The sequence below is a fragment of the Eubalaena glacialis genome, chromosome 9 (assembly GCF_028564815.1).
Source record: "Eubalaena glacialis isolate mEubGla1 chromosome 9, mEubGla1.1.hap2.+ XY, whole genome shotgun sequence".
NCBI classification, from domain to species: domain Eukaryota; kingdom Metazoa; phylum Chordata; class Mammalia; order Artiodactyla; family Balaenidae; genus Eubalaena; species Eubalaena glacialis.
In genome coordinates, this window is record NC_083724.1 from 71965300 (window position 1) to 71989221 (window position 23922).

General features: G+C 40.9%; 1 protein-coding gene across 2 annotated transcripts in view; it reads left to right on the forward strand.

The window, feature by feature from the left end:
* The window catches only part of MTAP (methylthioadenosine phosphorylase), a 38485-nt gene extending 14892 nt beyond the window's left edge, over positions 1-23593 (forward strand). The window contains exons 5-9 of one of the 2 annotated variants that reach the window (XM_061199121.1): positions 11790-11892; positions 16163-16402; positions 20081-20203; positions 22382-22446; positions 22534-23593. In XM_061199121.1, the coding sequence (XP_061055104.1) occupies positions 11790-11892; positions 16163-16402; positions 20081-20203; positions 22382-22420 (505 nt within the window). In that variant the 3' untranslated portion in view covers positions 22421-22446; positions 22534-23593. Of the gene's footprint in view, positions 1-11789; positions 11893-16162; positions 16403-20080; positions 20204-22381 lie in introns of both variants that reach the window. The other variant, XM_061199120.1, reaches the window with a different exon arrangement.
* The last annotated feature ends 329 nt before the right edge of the window (positions 23594-23922 follow it).

A 23922-nucleotide genomic window follows, 5' to 3' on the forward strand; every position in this document is an offset into this window, starting at 1 on the left:
TAGCTCCTATCAGCATTCCCCATCCATTCACCCAGACCATCACCTCAGTCCATCCTGCTCTTCCAGTCTGTTAACTCTGGGCTCGCTGTACCCAACGCCTCTCCTACCTCGTCTGTGTGTCTTCTGCTTTTCAGGTATTTAAATATTCCCTAGTCCATCAGAAGCATTGAATGTTTCCTGATGAAATGAAGCTATTAGCTTGAACCAAATGAAATTGCCTGTTCTGTAAGTTAGAAATGGTTGAATATCAGTAATTTCATGTGGTTCAACCTAATAAATAATGAGGGTAGACTAAAATCATTACATGCCCCTCCCCTTTCATTCTTCCTATCATTTTTCTGCACCTGATACTATATGTTTTTCATCTTCCCCTCTAGAATGTAAACCATGTGAGGGCACGGACCCCATATGTCCTGTTTGCCACTTTATCCCCAACACCCACAATACTACCTGGCCCGTGGTTGCTCAGTCAGTATTTTTTGAGTGACTGAATGAACATGATTGTTCGAAGGGAGAGGGAGGCTGGAGTTTGTGTTTAGGGGACATCTTGATCAAAATCTCTATGGCCGTCAAAGACATGCGTTTGGAGGTAATGACCTAAGAAAATGGGTGCAATGTGGTTTTTTTAATAATGCAGTGCACAAAACTCTAGAATGATGTGGATTTATAAAGTATGATAGATGGTACTGGAAAGAAAAGTTTGGCTTGGATACTAAGCCTGGGATTAATTTGTTACTTACGTGGTGTAACTGTACACTGTTGCATTTCCCAGATCTTTTTCTCACATGTAGTAAATGTAGATGTTTCACATACTGGCTCTCAAGAAAGCAGGTGGGGCACAAAGAGAATAGAAAGAGAACAGGCGTTGCCATCAGATCTGGTTTCTTTCTGCCTTGGCACTTATTAGCTGTGTGACCTTAAAATCTTCTGGTATCTGTTTTCTTCTATGTGCCATGTCTATAACCTGCCTCCTTAGTCTCGCCTTGGGAGTTCTGAGTCCCTAGCGAGTGCCTTTTATGGATCTAGCATGTGGTACCTGTCCAATAAATGCCTTTACTGTGAGTCTGGGCTGGAGTATGTCTGCTAGTTAACATCACTTGGTAAAAACAGAAAAAAAGGTCTGTTAAAAGGAGGATCCCCTAAGTAAATAACATTTAGAATGAAATCTCAAATTTTGTATCAGTTACATATTGCAACAATAACATTTTTGACATATTAAGTTACATAAGGTACTAAAGCTCATTTTACCTGTTTTTCTTATACTGTTTTGATGTGGCTGCTAGAACATTTTAAATTACATATGTGCCTTGCATTATTTTGCTATTGGAGAGCATATTCTCAGTGTTACTGCTGCTGTGTTGAGCTGTGTGGTTTCTGTTAACCAGGCTTGAGAATGTCTTACAGGAGAGGAGAATCAGAACTTTTTGCCTTGTGAGAAATGCCCTACATGTGTTGTACTGACAGCACTTTTTTATTTTAACAGAGTAAATCCTGGTGTGTTGAGGCAGGCATCTGAACCTCCACTTAGTGCTGTCATCAGGCATGAATGGTGAGCTGCAGGCTATGCTGTTTGCAGCCTCAGTGCCCATAGCTGTAACCACAGCCCCAGAATGTTTGATAGGACTGCAGCATCCTGCAGAGGTGCACAGAGGATTAGAGCTGTGGGAGCAGGAGCACTGAACTCTAGAAGGGTCATCTTGGCTCTGTTTGGCCTCAGGCAGATCACTTTACCTATGTGGGCCTTGGTCCTCTCTTCAAAATTACAGGTTGAACTCCATCACTTAAGCTCCTTTTCCTTGCACTGTCCATGGGTTCTTCTCCAGGGATTGATCTGGAAACACGTATTTGCTTACTACTGCTATAACTTTGCCAGCACATCATCTTAGAAAAAATATCCTATCCTAAAGTGTCTTCAAAGACTAGAGGGACTGTTTTAATCTCCCTGACATACATTTGTGATAAAGAATCAAAATGGAATAGTATGGCTATTCTTTTTTAATAGATGGCAGAACTAGAGCATCTTGCTTTCTCTGCCCTCAGTCTCAGCATAGGGGAAAAAAACACCAACCTGGCTTGTCAGCCATGCCGTGCATACCTTAGAAGTCATTAAGATTTAAGAGTGACAGGTAGCTTTGATTTTTATGGTTGTTTTAAAAATCATTAGATTTCTATAAGCTAAAAATGAAAAATACCCTTGAAGGTGTCTGACAGGCTGAAAGCTCTTTTAGGAAAATAAGATCATTCTCTTCTGAAAATCATTGGGTTTGCTCATGCTACATTCCAGCCTGTGAAAACTTGAAAGCCTCGGCGTGAGAAAAGGGGAATCCTGGGTGTGGCTGACCTGGAGAAATCAGGACAGCAGACAGGTGGGGAGAGGAGTTGGTTCCAGTATTTTTGGGTGTGTGTACTCAGTCCTTGCATCTGTTTCTCAAACATGCAAGGAAATAACCTTTGCTAATATTTAAAGTGAAAGTAATCTTTCATTTGTGATTAGGGCTGCTATAGAAAGGAAAATGTATGTGGATCTAGAACTTAAATGCTGAAAGAATGTGTTCTCTGGTCATTTTCCCATGTGTATTGCACAGTGACAGGTTTCCTGACTCTTCCCTTATCCTGGACCCCATATGCAATATTCTTCACAAACCAAAAATTTAAAATAGTAATTCATACCAAGAACTTGTAAGAGGCTCGCCCACAGTAAGTGTCCTCAGTGCCTGCCTTGGGCCTCCTGATGTACTGGGTTTGATTAATCCCTTTCTTCTACTTGGTGGAGGTCCCCACCATCAGAGCCATAAGTCATTTGGCAATTCATGATAAAACATGGTTAAGAATGGGGCTTGTTCTGCTTCTTGACCATTATTAAACAGTCCATGTGAACTGGGGAGAGAATGTGTCTGACCTTTCATCTGTTTTAGGATTGTGAGGCTATTTCTACTTTAAAAGGATCTTATAAGGGAGACACTCCCAAGATTCATAATTTGGGGTAGTTCTCCTGTGGTACAAACCTCTGCCCGTGCAGGGTACATCTGGCTCTCACAGTGTCTCTGGTGGGGAAGCAAGACTGTCTGAGTGACGGAGAGAAAAGACCTCATAGGGAATCCAAGTTGATTCCCCTCCCCAGAATCTGGCTTTGCACATGAAACTGAGACAGAAATATGAAAGCTTAGCTACTCTCAGCGTTCCACTAAGGCTTTTCAAATTGTTTCTCTACTGTGCTTTATACCTGCCTGCATCCTTGTGTCTTCTGATCTCCTGTATCTATTTGCCACTGTCCAGGAAGCAGCTGGGACAGCCAGCGGCTTTACTTGCTCAGTGGTTCTGCTGTTACCTCCCTTCCTGCTGGTAGAAGCACCTCCCTTCTTTGAGCCCAGCAGGATCAGTGGTAGGTATTTTATGAAGCTGGATCCTCCCTGCCTGTGGTTTGGTGAGGGCTCCATATAAGACTAACCAAATGCTGAGACAAGACTTAGAAATTTAGAGACATAACTATGCATTTACTTGGTTTTTGTTTTGTTTTGTTTTTGCTTTTCAGCCTTGCAGGTAAAGACATAACCATCCCTCGCATCCCACCCCACTTTTAAAGCCTGACTTTGATGATACATTATAAAGTGGAGTATAGAAGTGATTTCTAATGAGATTTTTGCTATTATAGAGCAAGCAACATTGTTTCCCCTAGATGCTTTTTTCAAAGCATGAGGCATTTTGTTGTCTCTTCCTGTTTTCCTTCTGTTGCACATACCGTCCATTGTCGACCCAGTTATTGTTAGATACTCCTAGAAATTCATTTGTCTGTGGGGGGTGGGGACTGATTATACGGCCTCTCTTCCACCCCAGACTAGTAACTTTCCATGCCATGGAAGGTACACATGGGCAGGGGATTCTAGCAACTTCCACATATGACCTTTCTCCTTTCACCATCAATCCTGATTATCATCATTGAAGGGAATTCAACTCACCTTATTTATCATTTGTTTGTTTATTTTTAAAGAACTTGTTTATCAAACAAATCATTTGTTTATTTTTAAAGAATCATTTGTTTATTTTTAAAGAATTAGTTTTATTTATATATTTATTTTTGGTTGCGTTGGGTCTTCGTTGCTGCGCACAGGCTTTCTCTAGTTGCGTCAAGCAGGGGCTACTCTCCGTTGCAGCGCGCGGGCTTCTCATCGTGGTGGCTTCTCTCGTTGTGGAGCACAGGCTCTAGGCGCACAGGCTTCAGTAGTTGTGGCGCACGGGCTTAGCTGCTCCGCAGCGTGTGGGATCTTCCCAGACCAGGGATTGAACTTGTGTCCCCTGCATTGGCAGGCAGATTCTTAACCACTGTGCCAACAGGGAAGTCCCTCACCATATTTATGAAAGGAACAATTAGATATGCAGAGTGTTTGGAAAGATGCCCACATTATATTAAGTTTAAAAAAAAAAAAGATGCATACTAGTAGGGTCACTTAAACTGCTTCTGTCACTACCAGAAATATCTCAAGGTAAGGCTGCGTAACATCTGTAAGGATGAGAATAAGATTCTTTCTTTTTAATAGCGGCCTCTATTAGGAATGTTTAAGGTGTTTTTTGTTTTTTGTTTTTTTAACAATGAGAGAAGTATGACCAAAAAATTAAGATTAAAAAAAGGCAGGATGTAATTCCTAATGCCAGGTGTTTTCTGCAAAATGCTGTTAACACACTGGCCTGAGGCCCCTGGTTAGGTTCTACTAAAAGAATGTGGTAGAAGAAGCCCCAGCTTGGAAGTGAGGACATCCAAAATTGTATCCTGGCTCTGCCCCCAAATTCCTGTGTCACTTAGTGTCCTCATCTGCTAAATGAGGGTGTTGGATTGATTCCTAAGAGTTCTGATGTCCACCCTCTTAAGAGAATTATTTTCTCGCTAGAATCAGGAGAGGTTGGGGGTTGGGATGAGCTTTGGCTGGTGATGCACACTTACTCATCAGGAAAGTCCCGCTGTAACCACAGGGGTAAGGGATGATGTCAGTTTATTTCCCTCTCCCAAAGACATAGCCCTGCCTTGGGCTTCCCCCAGGGTTTAACAGTGCAAAGTTCTTCTTACCCACCCTTGGAAGGTCGGCCTAGGGGTTGAGGTGTGTAATGATGTCAGTTTCTCAGTCTTTCAGCCTCTTGGGCACGGGGTTTTTTCTTACCAATAGAACAATAGAAATGGAGGTTTATGATAAAGAATTATACAGGAAGCCTTTGCTCAGCTCTTTCTCCCATTCCTGTCAACAGCTATTTTGAACCCTTTCTGTTCTCTCACAGCTTCCTGCCCATATCCTTCGCTCTTGGTTGAGAACATTGCCTCTTTACAAGAAAACAGATGCTATTAGGCACAAACTCGCCATCTTCCTTCACCCTCCCTTTCACCAGTTACTTGCATCCCTGTTCTTCTTTGTCATCTTGCTGCTGTCCTTGAAGTGGGGGCAACTGTTCCCTGTGTGAGGTTAACTCTCTGTTCTGCAAACTACCTTCTTACCTTATATCCTTACTGTTATTTAAAAAATGCTGTAAGCTCCCAATGTTTGAGTTCCTACCAAGTGCCACAAATCAGTTAACCCTATTTACCACATACACGGGTCGTTTCCTCAGTTTAAATTGAGGGAACTTAAGCTCAGAAATATTGGTCATTTGCTAATAAGTGGGACCTATGGGGTTTGAATTAGGTTCATCTGCAAACCCTATGACCTCAACCACTCCTGACACATGGACTTCCAGCTCTGCCCTCCCCCCTCGAGATCCACACTGGCTCCTAGATACAGGACAAGGTCCCAAAGACACCTCACACTTTGTAATTCACACTTCATTAATTTTCCCCCTTGGTTGTCTTCTAACCCCACACCTTCCCCCGTCTCGAGCTCCCTCTTCTCCACTTGGTAAGTTGCTAAGTTGGTAATACCATCGCACTGCCATCTACCAGGTGACCACTGCTGTGGATCTGTCACCCCTACATCCAGTCAGTCTCTAAGTCGTGCCCATGTGTGCCTTGAATCCACCCTGTCGTCTGTCACCACTGCCCTCATCTGGGTTAGTTCTTAACATTTTTACTTCTTCCAGCTTGACTCCCCTCAAAGCTGGTTGCCATACTACTCCCGGAAGATAAAACAGGAAGGAAGACACAGTCACAAGAGTGCTGGAAACCAAGCTCAAACAACTGCTACCCTCTGGGAGGCCTTGCCCCGGAATCTGTTACTGAGCATCAGCTTGTATGCAGACTTCTGAATAAGCAGCACAGTCTAGAGAAGGGCTGTCCCTGTGTAGAAGACCTCAGCTACTCAGCTCTTCCTGTAATTTGATGTAATTTTTTCCTAGTTCCTTTTGTCATTGATGGTAATGATCTTTGATGTGTACTTAAAACTATCTTGTCCCCTTTGTGGTGGTTTCTTCACTGCTTTTGTACTTTGCATCCCTGCTCATTTCCCTTTCCCCAATGAAGTATTACTGTTTATTATCTGGTCATCTCTGGTCTTTTGAACATGAAGTCAAGTTATTTCTGGATAATTATGAAGGGAAAGAAAATATTAAGTTCTTCCCACTTGTGAGATGCTGTTAGGCCCTGGATAGTTAACGCACATACCTATTACTGGTAGAGATGGTTAGAATCGTAATAGAAGGCAATCTGACACATTACTGAAGTTTTCAATATGCATGCCTTCCCAACCAGCCTTCCCCTTTTGCAGCTTGCAGTACTAAGAGTAAATGCACCAAACGATGCATTTTTCACTTAGGGGCACTCATGAGATAGACTGTTTGGATAGACTTTAAGTGATGTGGGTAGAATCATTTCCCCAAAACCAAGCTGCATGTGAGCAGCCCTTGGCCCCGCTTTGCCAGTAAATTAACCGCCTCGTGTTCCTGTGTGCTGAGGCTCGTGGACATGTGCTGTGCTCCAGAACCACCTTGGAAATGTGCGGGTGTGTTTGCTTCTGCTGTGGGAAAAGTGTTTTCCCTCATCTTGTTTGCAACTCAGCATTTCCTCAAAGGAAAACTATTAACAGATGGCTGTCTTTGTGCCAATTCAAGGATCTTGATCCAGAAAGAACCTACTGGTCAGTCTTTCTCTGGGCTTGGTTCCCCCACTGTGTCTGAAAGTGCCCGGTATTCTCTCCCTGATGGCCTTGAACTCATTTCTCTTGCCAGTACACAACATCATTTTGTCTTCTTCACTCTTCCATACGCAGTTTGTTGTTTGTTTTGCTAACTTTTCTCATCACATATCCCCGTTTTGGGGGTACCCTTGACTTGAGACCCGAGTACGTCTGCTCTGAAGTTGGCAGGCGAGAAGTACAGAAGCAGATTTTCTACCAGCAGTAGTTACTCGGGCTGAGCACTTGCTTCATGTGTTCTCATTCAGTCTTCACACTGACTGTATTTACCCTTCATACTTCCCCATTTAAAATATAAGACTGATAAGGTGAACACAGGTCAGAGTGACTCTCTCCTGGAGGCACACAGCCAGCCAGGGAGCAGTAAAGCCAGTCAGTTGGGCAGTCCCTGAAGTCTACTTCCAGTGGATATCCCAGGCTGATGGTGGAGAGGGGGGTGAAATTAGCAGTCCCTTTGCCTCACTAGGAGGCTTCACCAATTGAAGCAAGAGTTAGGGGCAGAGTTGCATTGCGTTAACTATGTTAAACCATATGAGCACATGTATTAGCTTCCTACTGCTGCTGTAACAAATTACCACAAACTTAGTGGCTTAAACAACACAAATTTATTATCTAATTCTGCAGGTTAGGAGTCTAACATGGGTCTCAGTAGGCTAAAATCAAGGGCTGCATTCCTTTCTGGAGGCTTGGGAGAATCCCTTTCCTTGCTCTTTGCCACCTTCATTCCTTGGCTCCTGGCCCCCTTCCATCTTCAAAGCCAGCAATGGCGGGTCAAGTCCTTTTCATCACTAGTACTGACTCTTCTGCCTTCTTCCACATGTCAGGACTCCTGTGATTGTACTGGGCCTACCTGGTTAATCCAGGATAATCTTTCTAAGTCCAGCTGGTTAGCAGTCTTAATTCCACCTGCAACCTCTGTTCCCCTCTGCCATGTAAGGTAACATATTCATATGTTCTGGGCATTAGGGTGTGGATATTCAGGGGTGCAGGGGGGGCATTATTTTGTTTGCTACCGCATGCCACTTTCCCAGCTTGGTAGGACAGAGCCGCCACCCCTAAACTCTCATCTTTGGTCTACGTTGCTTCTGGAAGGTGTGTGATCCTTCCTGTTCTTCTCACCCACAGCCTAAAACACAGCTTCCCAATGGATCCAGCCAGTCTGACGTTGTCTAAGGCTAATTTTTTCCTGTGGCCCAGGAACAGATTCCAATTCTATCTCTTGATGGGAGGAAGAAGAGATCTCATTAAGGGCCCCCTTTATCAGGGAGAGGTGCTCACCTAGGCACGGCTGCACACCTAGTTTCTGCCCTCAAGAAAAATCTGCAAGTGTTTTCCATTGATGAGCTCCTCCATGTGCTTGCTTCTGCTGCACCTGTGTCCATCGGTAATGTGACTTGGGTGAATACTGTGGGCCGGATGCTGCGTCTGTTCCCTCTCTGATCCTCAGGGCAATAGTAGTAGCACTTTGCAACAATTACTATTTATCCCCAAACACACATTTGACATATAAATGGAGGAGTTATTGCATCAGCCTATTGGGATGTAGCTACCGGAGGTTTTTTGCGGCCCTGTTTTAAACAAGGGTATAAGTGGATGTTGCTAATACCTTATGAAGAAAGAACTCAGGGAGGTTAAGTAATTTGCTCAAGGCCACATGAAAAATCAGTAACAAGATTGAAATCCAGGTACAAAACTACATTTCCTATATTTCCTCCATATCCGTCAGAAAACTCCACCTGAGGGTGAACTACTATTTTGTTTATAGAAGAGCTCTTTTGACTGGAAATTGGGAGTGAACAGGCAGGAACCCCCTTCAACACAGGCTCAATGAGGTAACAGTCCCCACCGTGTGGGACGTCCCTTGCTTCTTGCTGCGTTACGGAAGCTCTCACTTCTACTTAAAAACTCTCAGGGGGAGGACAGGAGATCTTAAAATCACATATATTTTCATTTTAGAATTTCACTTGGGTGGTGTCCTTCAGTCACTTCACTTGTCATTGCAAACCCCATTGCTCTTGGTCTGAATTTCATTCAGCATAATCATGCCTCATTATTTTATGCAGCATAGGAGTATTTATAGTGATTTAAATTAGATCATTACTTTTCCTTGAATATGTCACTGTTTGAGTTATGCAGAACACCACAAGTAGGTGGGCAGTCTGCATGAAGAGATGTTTCTTATCGGCACTTTCCCTCCTGGGATCTTAACAGCATAACCCTGAACCTATTAGAAATACTGGTATTAAAGTCCCCATTTCTTCCTCGGGGCTACCCCTCCTGCAAGGTTGGGTGCTCTGAGGCCCCATTCTCAGCTACAGCTTCTCCTTGGTGCTGACTCCCAATTCAGTCTCTAGCCCAGACCTCAGTTCTGAGCTGCCGTGGGATATCTGGGCATCAGGGCTGACTTAATCCTCATAACACTCTTATAAATGGGTGGATGAACACTACATTTTGTAATTGGAAAATGAAGAATCAAGAAGATATGGTGGGGGCTTCCCTGGTGGCGCAGTGGTTGAGAATCTGCCTGCCAATGCAGGGGACACGGGTTCGAGCCCTGGTCTGGGAAGATCCCACATGCCGCAGAGCAACTAGGCCTGTGCGCCACAACTACTGAGCCTGCGCGTCTGGAGCCTGTGCTCCGCAACAGGAGAGGCTGCAACAGTGAGAGGCCCGCGCACCGCGATGAAGAGTGGCCCCCGCTTGCCACAACTAGAGAAAGCCCTTGCACAGAAACGAAGACCCAACACAGCCAAAATAAATTAATTAATTAATTAATTAATTTTAAAAAATTAAAAAAAAAAAAGAAGATATGGTGGTTTGCTATAAGCCTTAGAGGTGGGAGTTAGGGAGCTTTGTTTAAAGAGAAAAATGTAAAACGTTCCAGTTGAGAGGGAATTAAAACTGTAGGCAGTTAGTATCACATGTATATAGCATAACATAAGGAATAACTAATACATATTATGTCTTAAATGTTCAGAACAGAGAGAGGAGTAATTAGGCAAAGAAGGGACGGAGATAGATAAGATGGGGGTGTTACTGCATAGATGTCTATTGGGGTATAGCCACTGAAGGGTTTTGTCACCCTGTTTTCACACTTAATCATGGTTGTAAATAGGATTTTTGCTAATACTTGACTCATTGAAGGCTGAAACCAAGCCAAAGCTGGAATATGTGGCACCATTTTATTAGTCAGTTTTACAAAAAGAGAAAAGCCTCTGTTTATACAGGCTGGAAGAGTCGTTTGACCTGTTCTTCAACGCCATCTGAAATTGCTTTGGGTTTAACTTAGCCTTTCCCTTAAGACACGTACGATAAGGGGTTGAGAGGAGCACAGACTGGGTTTTCATTCCCCCCAATCTCTGAGGCCTAATCTCTGAGCAAGGTGGCTTTGGTGCCAGCTAGTGTCACTGTTTAATATGTGATGGGGAGGAAGTAACAGGTTAACTTTGATAGGTGGACACGCCAGCTGTGTAAACTGAACCAGAATATTTCTCCATGCCGTTCCCTACCCTCCCACCCCCGGAAGCAGAAATGAAGTGATTTGCCTTCACCTGTTGGTTTTCCCTTGCCCCGTCCCTCCCCTGCTCTCCCCTCTCTAGGAAAATGAGGACTTTCTTTTCTATATTACTCATGAGTTCAAGTTTAGAACAATATAATGGATATAGGAAGTGCTTTATTCTGAAAACTTTGAGAGAGAAGTTGCTGGGTGACTTGCCACTGGCTTAATTTTACCCTCTCTCCTACAAATTCAAAAATGTTTTATCAGAAAGTTAACTTTAGAACTTTCATGAGACTTTAGAACTAATTCTGGCGGGTAGACGCATAAGCTTAAGTAAGGGAGCTATGAGACAGATGATTCTGAAATGTGGAGCTGGATGAATGGCTGCTTTCTTCAGTGGGTCAAAGGCATGAAAAAATAAGGTTGAGGGCGGAGGGCAGGAATTACTCTCAATTTAGTGACAGGGCAATCAAATGCAAAGTTTGGACCGTGTTTGGAACATGAAACTAATCAAGCAACGGTTTAAAAAAAGATTTTTTCTTTTTTTTTTTTTTGAGGACACCAGGAAAATTTGCACATGGTCTATATATTAGGTGATACTGAGGAATTAACGTCATTTTTATCAGCTGTGATAATGACATTGCCGTGGAAAATAATCCACATATTTTGGTCCTTCTGAAGTAGGGGTGAAGTGACAAAGTCTGGGATTTGCAACAGATGAAGCAAGTTTGACAAAATTTAGGAAATTGTTGAATCTAAGTGATAGATATATATGGGGTTCACTATACAATCCTCTACATCTAAGATGATGGAAAATTTTCATATTGACTTCTTAAGTGTTTTACCTGGCCTTCTGAGCCCACAGTTGAGTTGCATCTACAGTTCAGTGTGGTTATCCTATCACAGCCACCAGACCACAGACACTTTAATTCCTGTTGGGAAGCACGTTGCCACCAACCCAGAGCCAGGAAAAGCCAAATACCATCCAGAAGCTCTTTTTCTTGTTGTTGTTTTTTTAAAAAAAACAAAACAAAAAAAACAAAAACCAGTTTCCTTCAGCTTATCCAGAACTATTGATTCTGGAGAGAGGACCAAGATATCGACCTAGATACAACTGATTACCAGCCCCCAGAGGGTGGAAAGGTGGCTTTTTAAAAACTACCCTTTTTTATTTTATTTTGTAGGACTACCAGAAGGCTTCAGACCTTCTATGACGGAAATCATTCCTGTGCCAGAGGAGTGTGTCATATTCCAATGGCTGAGCCGTTCTGCCCTAAAACAAGAGAGGTTCGTAATATTTCTGGAAGGTGCACCAGAATAAATCATGAGGGCTTGGGGTGGCATCTAGACATAGATTAACTGGCCAAGCATGTGGTCTCTCTTCCCCTCTCTAGCTTGCTGCTTACTCAAGGTTTTATGAAGAGTTGTTTCCCTTTGCTAATAATGCCTCCACTACTCTCAGTCATTGGTAAGCTGAATCACTCAAAGTTGCAACCTACTTTTTTTTTTTTTTTTTTTCTTAAGTAAGTTTTGATTTTGCTGTCAGGATACCTTTTAAAATAATTTAGAGTAGCATAATATGTCCAGAGTATACAATCTGGAACCAGATTTCTTATGATCAGGTCTTTACTCTTCAGCTTAATTGTTGTGTGTCTTTGGACCAAAACCTCGGGTTTGGTTTCCTCGTTTGTAAAATAAGGTGATGATAACATGTACCTCATAGGACTGTGAGGGATAAAAGAGTTATTTACTTATAAAGTGCTTTGAGTGATGCCTGTTAGTTATAAGACATCCAGTGACCGTTAACTGCTTTTATGAATTAAGTTATTAATAATCTGTAAATTGTCAGATTGGCATCATTTGCCTTTGAGCTGAGTTTGGCTGTTACTCTCCAGCTGCCTCTCCAGGATTATAGTAAGATCTCAGGACTAAAGGGGCAGCCCTACAAAAGCCAATGGTGATATAAAGTGAGGAATCACAGCCTTAGCTTTCAGAGAATAAAAATGGCTACCACAATTCAAAAGTCCATCCATGGTACTTTTCTTATAACTCAAGATTTGAAAGTCAGGTGCAACCCAGTAGGTCAGAAGTTATTGTCAGAGACAAAGTGCCTAGTAAAATCTACTTTATAAAATAACTTAGACAATACATATACCTAAACATGTTAATCATTCAGGTGATTTTAACACCTGAATGTGGAAAGTAGTACATGTTCAGCCTTGTATAATCATGTAAAACTAGCTTCCTTACAGTTAAGAGCTAGGGCACCTTAACCTCACTCTGGTCTCAGAAATCTAGAATCCAAAGCCAGGAGTTGGAGGGAGCCATTTCAGATATATCACTGCATGTTGATTCTCTGTGACTTCTGTGAAAGCACCTTTTTTACTTCTTTAAAACAAAAAAAAGGGCAGGTTAAGTTTTAAGTATGAGTTTAGAATACATTTGACCCTTGAACAATGTGAGGGGTTGGGGCACTGACCTACCATGCAGCTGAAAATCTGAGTATAACTTTATAGTTGGCCCTCCTTATCTGCAGTTCTGCATCCAAGGATTCAGCCAACCACAGATTGTATAGTATTGTAGTATGAATTTATTGGAAAAAATCCATGTATGAGTGGACTGCACAGTTCAAACCTGTGTTGTTCAAGGATCAACTGTATATGTTCCTGGGTAGTTATCAGCAGAATATCAGAACAATGTAAGTCTGAAACTCAGATCTGTCCACAGAATAAATTTGCTCTCCAGGGGAAGTTAGATGTGTGCAATAACATTTTTGTCCACTTCAAAATGGGGGCAGCTTGGGAAGAAATAGACTAGGGAGAGAATATGCATGATAGTAGGAAATCAGAGGAACTGCCCCAGTGATTTGGGTACTAGGAGTAGAGGTGGGTAAGGGAAGTGCTAATGATGTATGCAGAGCACATGTAAATGTGGTGGCTGGGTGATAGTTTCCAGTAATGCAGTTTGGCCTCCCTTGAGACCGAATTAATTCAACTATTATTAGTCTAGTCAAGCTAAGGACCCTCACATAAAGACTTTAAAAGAGTGCTGGGAAGGGCAGTTTAAGAACATGGGAAAATAAGGCCTTCAGAATATTACTTTATTCTTATATACCCTGAAAGAGATTTTAAAATATTGTCCAAAAAATGTAAAGAGTGGGTGGTGTTGCCCCTTTGTAATTATCACTTTAACTTTCAACATCATTGTGATCTTTCATGTACCGACGACAGATTGTCAAGTGGCAAGCAAGGTACACTATGGTTGTACTATATCTTACCATTTGTGTTGAAATATGTGTATGTAAAAGAGATAAATATGAAAATATTTATAAGCAAATAGAGTGTTTCTGGAAAGTTGACCAAAGAACTGGTAACAGTGGTTTCCCATGGGGAAACTGGGTCGCTAGTACACAGGTAGAAGAAATACTTGTCACAGAATAATATCCTTTCGTACTGTTTACATTTTTGTACCATGTGCAAGTATTACCTATTCCAAAAATAGTACTTCTAGTCGAAAGGTAATCTGAAACAAATTCTTCTAAAGTCCTGACACAGTAGAGAGACCTCTCAGCCTGTAGTTTATATTTCTGGCACCTTACGGTGGCGTTATCTGTTCGTGTGGGAGTGCAGAGTACTGGTCCAGGTGGCAAGGGCCCAGGGTCTGTCACTGGCTAGCCCACCCAGGCCCATAAGCCTCTACTTCCTCCTCCCCAACGTGGCACCCACCGCCCAGGGTGATGGTGAAGACTTACAAGCCACATTGCCACTGGCCTGCGATAGTTGTGATCTTCCTTCACACATCTCTAGAAGCACTCTGAAGTTTGGCCGAGACATACAGCTCAGTTATTTGGGATTTTTAAAGACATTTAATGAAGACAGGACTGGGCTGGATATATCTTAATTTTGAAAGTAGGGGGGACAGCAGGGGAAAGAGTGATTTAATAAGCCCTTGTATTTATACCTATACTCCTTAAGGAAAAGTTTTGATTTAGCATAATCTTATTTTCAGCATGTATAGGATAAATAAACATGATGTAGCATCAGCTAGTCATCTAGGGCTTGTCGTGGTTCTAAATTTGGAGTTGCCGAGGCTCTTGTTAAAATTCTTTCTCCTCTTACCATAGCATAATGTGTTATTTTTAAGGAAATAGGTTAATTTGCTTATGTGGTTCAGACATGTGCAGGCAAGACCTTGGCCTAGATTGGAGCCTTCTACTGACTTTGAGTCACTCCATTTTATATATTGGTATCATAGGAAACTTGACAAATTATTTGGGAAATGTGTAGAAGCTGCCAGTGTTAATAATTAGAAGACCAGTTAAGCATTTAGATTCCTTGCTATATATATTCCTTAGCTCATTTAATATTCACAGTATCGGGGCTTCCCTGGTGGCACAGTGGTTAAGAATCCACCTGCCAGTGCAGGGGACACAGGTTCGAGCCCTGGTCTGGGAAGATCCCACATGCTGCAGAGCAACTAAGCCCGTGCGCCACAACTACTGAGCCTGCGAGCCACAACTACTGAAGCCCCGTGCCTAGAGCCCATGCTCTGCAACAAGAGAAGCCACTGCAATGAGAAGCCCATGCACCGTAGCAAAGATTAGCCCCCGCTCGCTGCAACTAGAGAAAGCCCACATGCAGCAACGAAGACCCAAAACAGCCAATAAATAAATAAATTCTAAAAAAAAAACAAAAAAAAAAACACAACTTCACAGTATCTCTGAGTTATATAATATTATTATTCCCATTTTACAGATGAAAAAACTAGGACGTACATAAGGGTAAGTGAATTCTTGGCAGTGTTTTAACAGTTAAGTTTAAAAGACTAATTTTTTTTTTAATTAAAAAGGAATGTTTAAGCACAGGCTAAGAAAAAAATGAAATTAGATTAGATGTACATTATTAGACACTAGAAAAAGTGATCAAACTTTTAAATAATGTTTCTAAACTCATGTGTCGCCTTGCCTCTAAAGGGATGCCAAGATAAGTTTATCTCTGGATAGAAGAAATCAGCACAGCCCCATTCTGTTTTTTACTGTATGTCTTTAGAGAGGCAACAGGCAAAAGAGATTATGAAATCACTTTCTACCCCCAAAAAGCTTTCACAAAAGCCCTCAGGTTTTGTATAAAAGAGCAGTGAGAATGAGTTTCTCAGGAGCTTGAAAACAGTTCACTCTGCACATCTCTGAGATGTGAATGAGGAAGGCACCTTAGTGTAGCCTTGGAGGTTAAGAGCTCAGGCTCAAGCCCCCGTTCACAATCCATGATAGTCTCTTAAAGTTGTTAAGAAGTGAGATTAAAGCATGTAAACAAATGCCTGGTGTGTAGAAAAACCTCACTGTTTGCTCTTGTACCTGTGAGCTAGGGGCTGGGGCAGGACAGAGCACTATGTAAGTGGGTAAGGGTCTAGGAAACACCCTTCTGTGATCTCCTAGGTTCTCTTCAAGGGCCTACAGGTACTAGGTATTTATAGTAACAATCTTTTAAAGTATCAGAGGAAAAATAAATTAAGCTGAACTTCTGTTTGTATGTTTTGAGTTTGGTTCTTTGCATTCTAGGTCCTCATAGAGACCGCTAAGAAGCTAGGACTCCGGTGCCACTCAAAAGGGACAGTGATCACAATTGAGGGACCTCGTTTTAGCTCCCGGGCAGAAAGCGTCATGTTCCAAACCTGGGGGGCGGATGTTATCAACATGACCACAGTTCCAGAGGTGATTCTTGCTAAGGAGGCTGGAATTTGCTACGCAAGTATCGCCATGGCAACAGATTATGATTGCTGGAAGGAGCATGAGGAAGTGGTAGGTGAAATTCTCTTTGGAACATGTATGGCCTGGGTTTCCACGTGCCGTGTGAGCCAGTAAGAGAGTGTCTTAACTCTTTGTTTATATTACATTAGTTCCAGAAAGTGCCATTCTACCAGGTTTTAAAGTCAGCTTTTTATACACTGTCATTAGGTATTAACAAATTTTTTCTGTAGTTCCCACTGGAAGAACAGAAATCTTCATAGAGAATAAAACGACACTTTTATCCAAGGATCAACAGGGGAACAGTACATTGTAAACATGTAGGTGTGTTGGGAATTATATTGAGACTTGGCCCTTACTTTAAGGATAAAGACTTGGTTATAAGTTCTTTATGCTGTGCTACTGTTTATTATGTAGGGGGAAAACCCTACTATTACGTACCTCTACCTGGTAAGAGGACTCTGTATTCATGTCTGTCTGTATTCATGTCTGTCTCACCTACCATGGCTGGGTACTGTGCTTGGTATAATACTATGATAGCAGACAGACAAGTCCATTAGGAGCCAACATTCTGGGTTTTGTGGGGCTGGGTAGAGGCCAAGCAAACCAATGTAAGAAGGCGCAGGGTTATAAAGAAATAGTGTGATAAGGTACAGAAGTACATATCAAATTGGCCCAACCAAATCCTTGAAATCCAGGAAGCCTTCCTGGTTTAAGTGTGATGGGAAAGATGGCCGTGCCTGAGTGGAGTGGAGAGGAGAGGAGGGAGAAGAGGCAGGCAGGGCCACGTAGGCTGTGTAAGGATTTCAGATGGGAGGTCAATGAGGGTTTTTGGCAGGAAAGACAGCAAGATCCAGCTGGTATTTGAGGACACTGGGCCACTGAGGTCAGGCTTCCAAAACAAATATTTTCTTTGTGGAAAACTTTGAACATCTACAAAAGTAGAGTCTAGTATAATGAACCCCCAGTTACCCATCACCAAGCTTTCCACAGTTACCAGCCATGTCAAATCTTGTTTTATTTATATGCCCCTACCCACTTTTCTCTCCCCTACCCTAATTATTTTGAAGTAAATTTTTCTAAAAGGCCTCTCTTTTAAAATAATTTTTTAAAACCACAACACCATTGTTGTATGAAAAAATATTGATATTAATTCCTTAATATAATCAAATGTCCAGATTTGTCACATTTTCCCTCGTTTCATAATTTTTAACTGTTCAAATCAGGATCCCTTATAATCCACACATTGCATTTGAACAATATGCCTCTTAAATCTTTTACTCTAATATTCTCCTCCCTTTTCATTCCTTGCATTTTACTTGAAAAAACCAGATCATTTGTCTTGTCATTTATCTCATTTTAAAAAGAGAAAGTGATAAAACTACAGCCAAGAAATTTTGAAGGAAGAAGTGCTGGGGTGGCGGTTCTGAACACACTTAGGGGAGGTGACATCTTCTCCAAAGGGACCTTACCACCATCTCAGGCTGCTTGTTTCACCATCCAATTTCATGTAAAATGGAGTAAGATATTCTAGCTGCCTGTCCATCCGTGGGTATGGAGTTTGGGTCGTAGATGAACACAGATTCTTTGCATGAATGTCTTATCCTCACTCCGCAGTGTAATAAACTGTTGCTGACTACTAGGATGTTCGTTATGTAAGAGATTTGCAAATCCTGACCCAAAAAAGTCTCTGACTTGGCAGCTTTGGTCATCTAAGGGACAGCTCAGCCTCATGATGTTGAGAAGCTGCTTCCAATTAATAGGAGACTCCAGCCTCTGCCACTCCCCAAGAGCAGATTGCTTCCTGCCTGTGGCTTTCTGCTCGGTCTAGTAACATTTGTCTCCCATGCAGAGCGAATGGTACTTTCATTTAGTAGCCCACATGAGGTTTGGAAAACAGTCAGTTGCAGCTACTTCAGTTAAAAGCAAAAAAAAAAAAAACAAACCTAAGCTCTGTGTAAGTGGTAAGGCACGAAAGCACATAATATTAAATGCCACCAGGAAAACATAGACAAAGATGGCATCATCTCAGTCAGCTATGTGTGTCATTGTGCTTTAAACCAGATGTGTAGCCTGGCATGGCAAAAAGGTTTTAGAGTTGCCTAAACACTTCCTCAAATTCCTGTTGTTCTTTTTACTTGTAATACTGGGTGAGTTATTTAACCCGTTCATATGGGTGGGGGTTGTGTAGTTACATTTCTAACCTTGCAGGATTATTAGGAGAATTAAACCATATGATAAATGTAGAGCTTCTAGTATAGTGCTGGCTCCTAAGAGGGTGGTCATCAGATGGTAGGTGTGATGGAATGGGGGAGAGGGATAGTTTCTGAAGAAAACTTCTGAGATTTAAGCTGGATGTTGAACAGAAGGTTAGAATTTATTGTGAGGAAGTTAGTAGAAAGGACATTTTGGGTGAAGCACAACAGCAGAAACAAAGAGAAAAAGGAGATCAGAATCTGTATTAGTCACAAAGTGTGAGGAAAAGAGTAAAATACAAGGTAAATCTCTTGGATGTTTCATGACCCTGCATATGAAGATTCATAGCTGGCAGGCACCCAGCAAGCTGGTCACCACCTTGTGCTGTGATCCCCTCGCACAGTGATGGGACTCCCCTCTGCTACAGTGCTCATCATTTTGTTCTAAACACATCTCAATGTTGTGGGAGGGGTCTGGACTTGATACTCCAGGAAATAGAAAGGTGTAATCATTGTGCCCCTGAATCTTGGGTTTCTTCTAAGCATACTGAAACATGACAATTACTCTTTCTGATCATCTGTTTTATACTCAACTTTCTTCAGCTTCCTTATGAAGCAACTTCAGTCATACACAGAAGCAGACAATGGTAATGAATGTCCAAGAATCCAACATCCAGCTTCAATCATAAACATAACAACTTAAGGCCAATCATATTTCATCTATACTCTGATCCATAATTTTATCCATAAACATTTTAGGAAACATTTAACATAACCACATTACCGTTATCGCATTCCAACAATAATTGCTTAATATATCCAGGCAAAGTTCAATTTTCTAGTTATCTCAAATAGCGTAAGTGATTTTTTTCTTCCAGGTGTTTTTAAAAGAAACCAGGTCATTTGTCCTGTAGTTTCCCACAGTCCGAATTGGTGAAATCATCTCCTTAGGGTGGTTTATCCAATTTCTCAGTGCTCTGTTATTTTCTGTAAATTGGCAGCAGGATCTAGAGATTTGATCATATTCGGTCATCATAATCCACAAGGAAGCTCATTAAAGTGGACTGTTTGTTTGGTTTGAGTTTTTTGGTTCTGTGATGTTAACAGCCCATCCATTAATTCACTGGGACTGTAAAATGGTTGATGCTTTGATCCCATCGTTTTTCTTTATTAGCTGGAAGACTTCTCTAAAGAGAAATGTGCTTATCTTCTGATTTATCCAGTATAGCAACAGTTTTTAAAACTGGAATCCATTCTGTGGACATGAGGAGAAGAGCCACAATCTTTCTAGGCCATGCTAACACATTATACATCTGAGAAACTTTCTCGGATGCCATACTGAACACCAGCAGTGCTTTTCAGAGATGTCACTGGGTTTCTCCAAGAGCTCTCCCTGATACATGCAGAGCTTGGGTCCAGGGGATTGAAACTGGGGTAAACTGACTTTAACAGATCAGGTAGGAACTCAAGAAAATGTTCTGTGAAAAGCAGTGGAATTTTAAATTGCTGTTAACATCCCGTGCTGTTGTTTCTCTAGGTTTCTGTGGACCGGGTCTTAAAGACCCTGAAAGAAAATGCCAATAAAGCCAAAAGTTTACTTCTCACTACCATACCTCAGATAGGATCCATGGAATGGTCAGAAACCCTCCATAACATTAGGGTAAGTATCCTCAGCCATCTGTAAGCACACAATTCCATAGACCCTCAGCTGCCTTTTTCTCTAACTTGCATTTCACCCTTGGCCCATCTCCTTATGTATTTTATACTAGACTAGATGTTTTCTACAAGTTTTCATGCCATTTACTACTACTAACTATAAATGGAATAGATATACATTTTGGCTGGTAATGCAAGAGCACTGGAAGTTAAGGTGGGGAGAGTTTTATTATCTAGTCTACCAGGTTCTTAACATTGTCCTGCTTTGCAGTATATCCCTAAGTTTTACTTCAGAAGATTGGTAATGTTTGCTCTGTACATGGATTATGCTGCAGACAAGGCTGTTTTCTCTTTGGCAGATCCATGCAAAGTGTTGGCAGCCTTTAAAGCCAAAACACTGACAACAGCAATACTGAAATGGTGCCAGGGAATGTCTACTTACAGTTAATTCTGCGTCAAACTAAGATAGTAATTAATGATAAACAAGTGATGGGTTGCAGATCGGTAGCTCTTCAACTCTAGTATTAATTCCCAGAATATAATTTGAACTGACTGCTGAGCTCAGAGATGTGTGGTTTTTATCTGGACATCTTGAGACTCTCTTGATTAACCACCTTGGATAAGGAGTTGCCTGAAATTGATCAGATGTTACATTCACCTAGTAGCCAGTATATCCTAAGGTCCTAAGTATATCCTAGAACACATCTGTACTCTTAGGTCTTAAGAAAAGTAGTTGAGAGAGGATTCGAAAAGTTGATAAAAGCCCTCTCTACCTGAATTACCACCGAGGAGCCCTGGAATGAGAGCCACTGTTTTAGTGTGACAAGGATACTATGTGGTAGTAAATGATTGCCAATTGCTGGGCATGGAGGTGCCATGATTTGTAGTGTTTGCTGATTGCTGTGGTATAAATGCTCTTGCACAGCCGACTTCAAGCTACTAACATGAAGCCACTGGTAAGCTGGGAAGTGATGTACATAATCAGGTTTTTACAAGCTGGTACAAGCAGGCTCCAGCACACCACTGTAATAATATGCCTCTCAGCCTTGAGGACTGGCAAAGTCAGGAATATTGGCATTTGTAATCTATCTTCCCTACTAGACTTTAAATCCATAAGGAGCAGGAAACACATCCATTGGTTTCAGCCTATATACCCAGGAGATAAATGTTCTTTAATGAGTAAATGTTAGGCCCTTCCCCCCATGAAGTATTTCATCATAATTGAAATACAGGCAGTCCTTATTATAAGGATAAAGAAAAGGGGAACAGAAAACAAATTCTAAGAATTGGAGAATGTCACTTTAAACTAGAAACAGTTACATTTAGCTAAACATAATGAGTGTAATGTGATAGAGCAGCATGACTTTGGCTTGTCTAAATAAACACACTGTTGATTGGCAGGAAATGTGACTCATACTTTTGCTGCTGCTGAGGGTATAACCTGCAAGATGGGATGGTGTGTTTTGGGTTTGTTTTTTTTGTTTTTGTTATTTTTTAGGTTTCTGACCCCATTTTGACCATAGTCCCTTGAACTTAAAGATAATTTGTCAAGCAATAAATTTATTATTTCAGCTGCATTTTTAAGTAAAGATGTTTGGATAGTAGAAATCGGTATTCTCCTTTCTGTGAAGCTTCTGAAAGTGTGTGTAAAATTCTGTGTTTCTGTATGTATGCATTTTTTAAGAGGGTTAATATGTGTAGAAAAGAGAAAATGAAGAATTGCTGCTCTAGACAAAATTGAGAATTATGGCCTCCATTCTATAGCATTAAGGAACACCATACTAATAATCCCTTATTCCAGGGCAGTATTTTCAGCTCTCTCAGCACTGAAGTGTGCATCATTAATTCACTACACTTAGTGAGCACCCACTATATGTCAAGATATGTAAGACGCTGTAATGAAGAAGCTCCTATTCTATTTGGCGATACTAACGTTGAAATTTCAATGACGTTTTTCAGTGGAATAAGGCAAATGATGGAGGTTGCATAAACAACAATCCAGGCTGGAGGATGGTGTATAAAATATGTCCTAGTGGATGTAAAGGCGGGTGGAGATAAGTGAGAATCAGAACAGTCCTCTGAGATAAACATTCTGAACCTCACCTTACATGAAAGGAGAATGAAGAACTAAAAGTTAGGAGTTACACTCAAAGTCCCATAATCTGTGCCTGCTTTCTTTCAGAAAATGGCCCAGTTTTCTGTTTTGTTACCAAGACATTAAAATAGCATGGCTGCCCAGAAGACAAGGTAACCTTCTAATTCCAATCATTTGGGGAATTCCTGCTTGAGAAAACACAGAATAGACATGCAGCTTCTGTGTCCTTGCCCCCTAAGGAAGAACAAGTGATAAGACATTGCTCACATCAGAGATGCCTTCTAAAAGACTTGGACTGCTTCAAATAACAGAAGGAAGGCAAATAACCAGTATACATGTGGGGAAATATTTAGACATTAGAAAAAAAGAAGACACCTTTCACCATTCCCCCAAATTTGTAACAGTAAAGGTAAGCAGTAACACTCCTATGTTGCCAAGGAATGTGAAGAAATAGCTCTTAGACTATTTACTGATGTGACTGTAAATTGGTACAATCTTTTTGGAGGGCATTTTGGTAAAATGTATCAAAAGGCTTAAAAAATACCCTTTGTGCTGGTTACTTTACTCCTAGGAATTTATCTTTAAGAAATTATCAGAGATACATACAAATAATTATGTATAAAGAAGGATGTAGAACATAGTTTTAATAGCAAATGTTCAAAACAATCTGAATATCCAACAACTGGAGGTAATCATGGTTAAGCTCTAATTAGATTGTGAAGCAGCCAACTGAACATCATGGTTTCACATAATATTTAATGTACTAAGGAAATTGTTGCTGTATAGTATGAAATGGGGATATGTAAGCATTTTACAGTACTAATTTTGTTTTAAATATGTACAAAGAATAGAAAGAAATATATATACTCTTTTGTTATTGTATTTGGGGGGAGGGACACTGGATAAATTTTTAATTTTCTTTATATTTTTCCTTCACATTTTTCTACAATGAATATAATCAAATAGTGAAGTTTTAAAAATAAAAATGGGCTTAGAAAGATCCAGTTCTTGAAAACACACTGTTTCTGGTAATGCAGCAAAAGTTAAAATGGCAATACTAAGAGGAGTTCTGTTTGAGTTCAATCTTTATTTTTGTTAAAAAAGATAATTAATGACTATAGTCAGAACAATACTTGGGTTTGCAACAATGTGAGAAAAGCTGGGTGTTTAATATGGAGCTAATCTTAAATTATTTAAGAGACTGTATACACACATTATAGTGTGTCAGATATTCTTTAAATTGACATTTGACTTTTTGTTTCTACTCCTTTTTACGATCTGATGAATTATTTTACATGAGTTGGTGATTTTTGTTTTTTAATAAAGAAAATGGAAGCTTGCTTCTTACTGTTTTTTATTGTCAATTTTTTAGGAATGTGGTTTGTTTTCTTATCACAGGGAGATCATTCTTCCCTCAGAATTACTCCTTCTCACTATGGTCTGTTACTGGGTCCTTTAGTGATGTATCTCGTCTGTTTAAAGAGATTGTAGAATGAATGTGTTTGTGTCTAAGAAACTGTCTTCAAGATAATGAGCTGCTAATTGTAAACAATAAACTAGTTACCCTTCAGCATTAATACTAAGCTGTTTGAGTTACATGTGTGTATGGCTCTTGTATTCTCTGATGC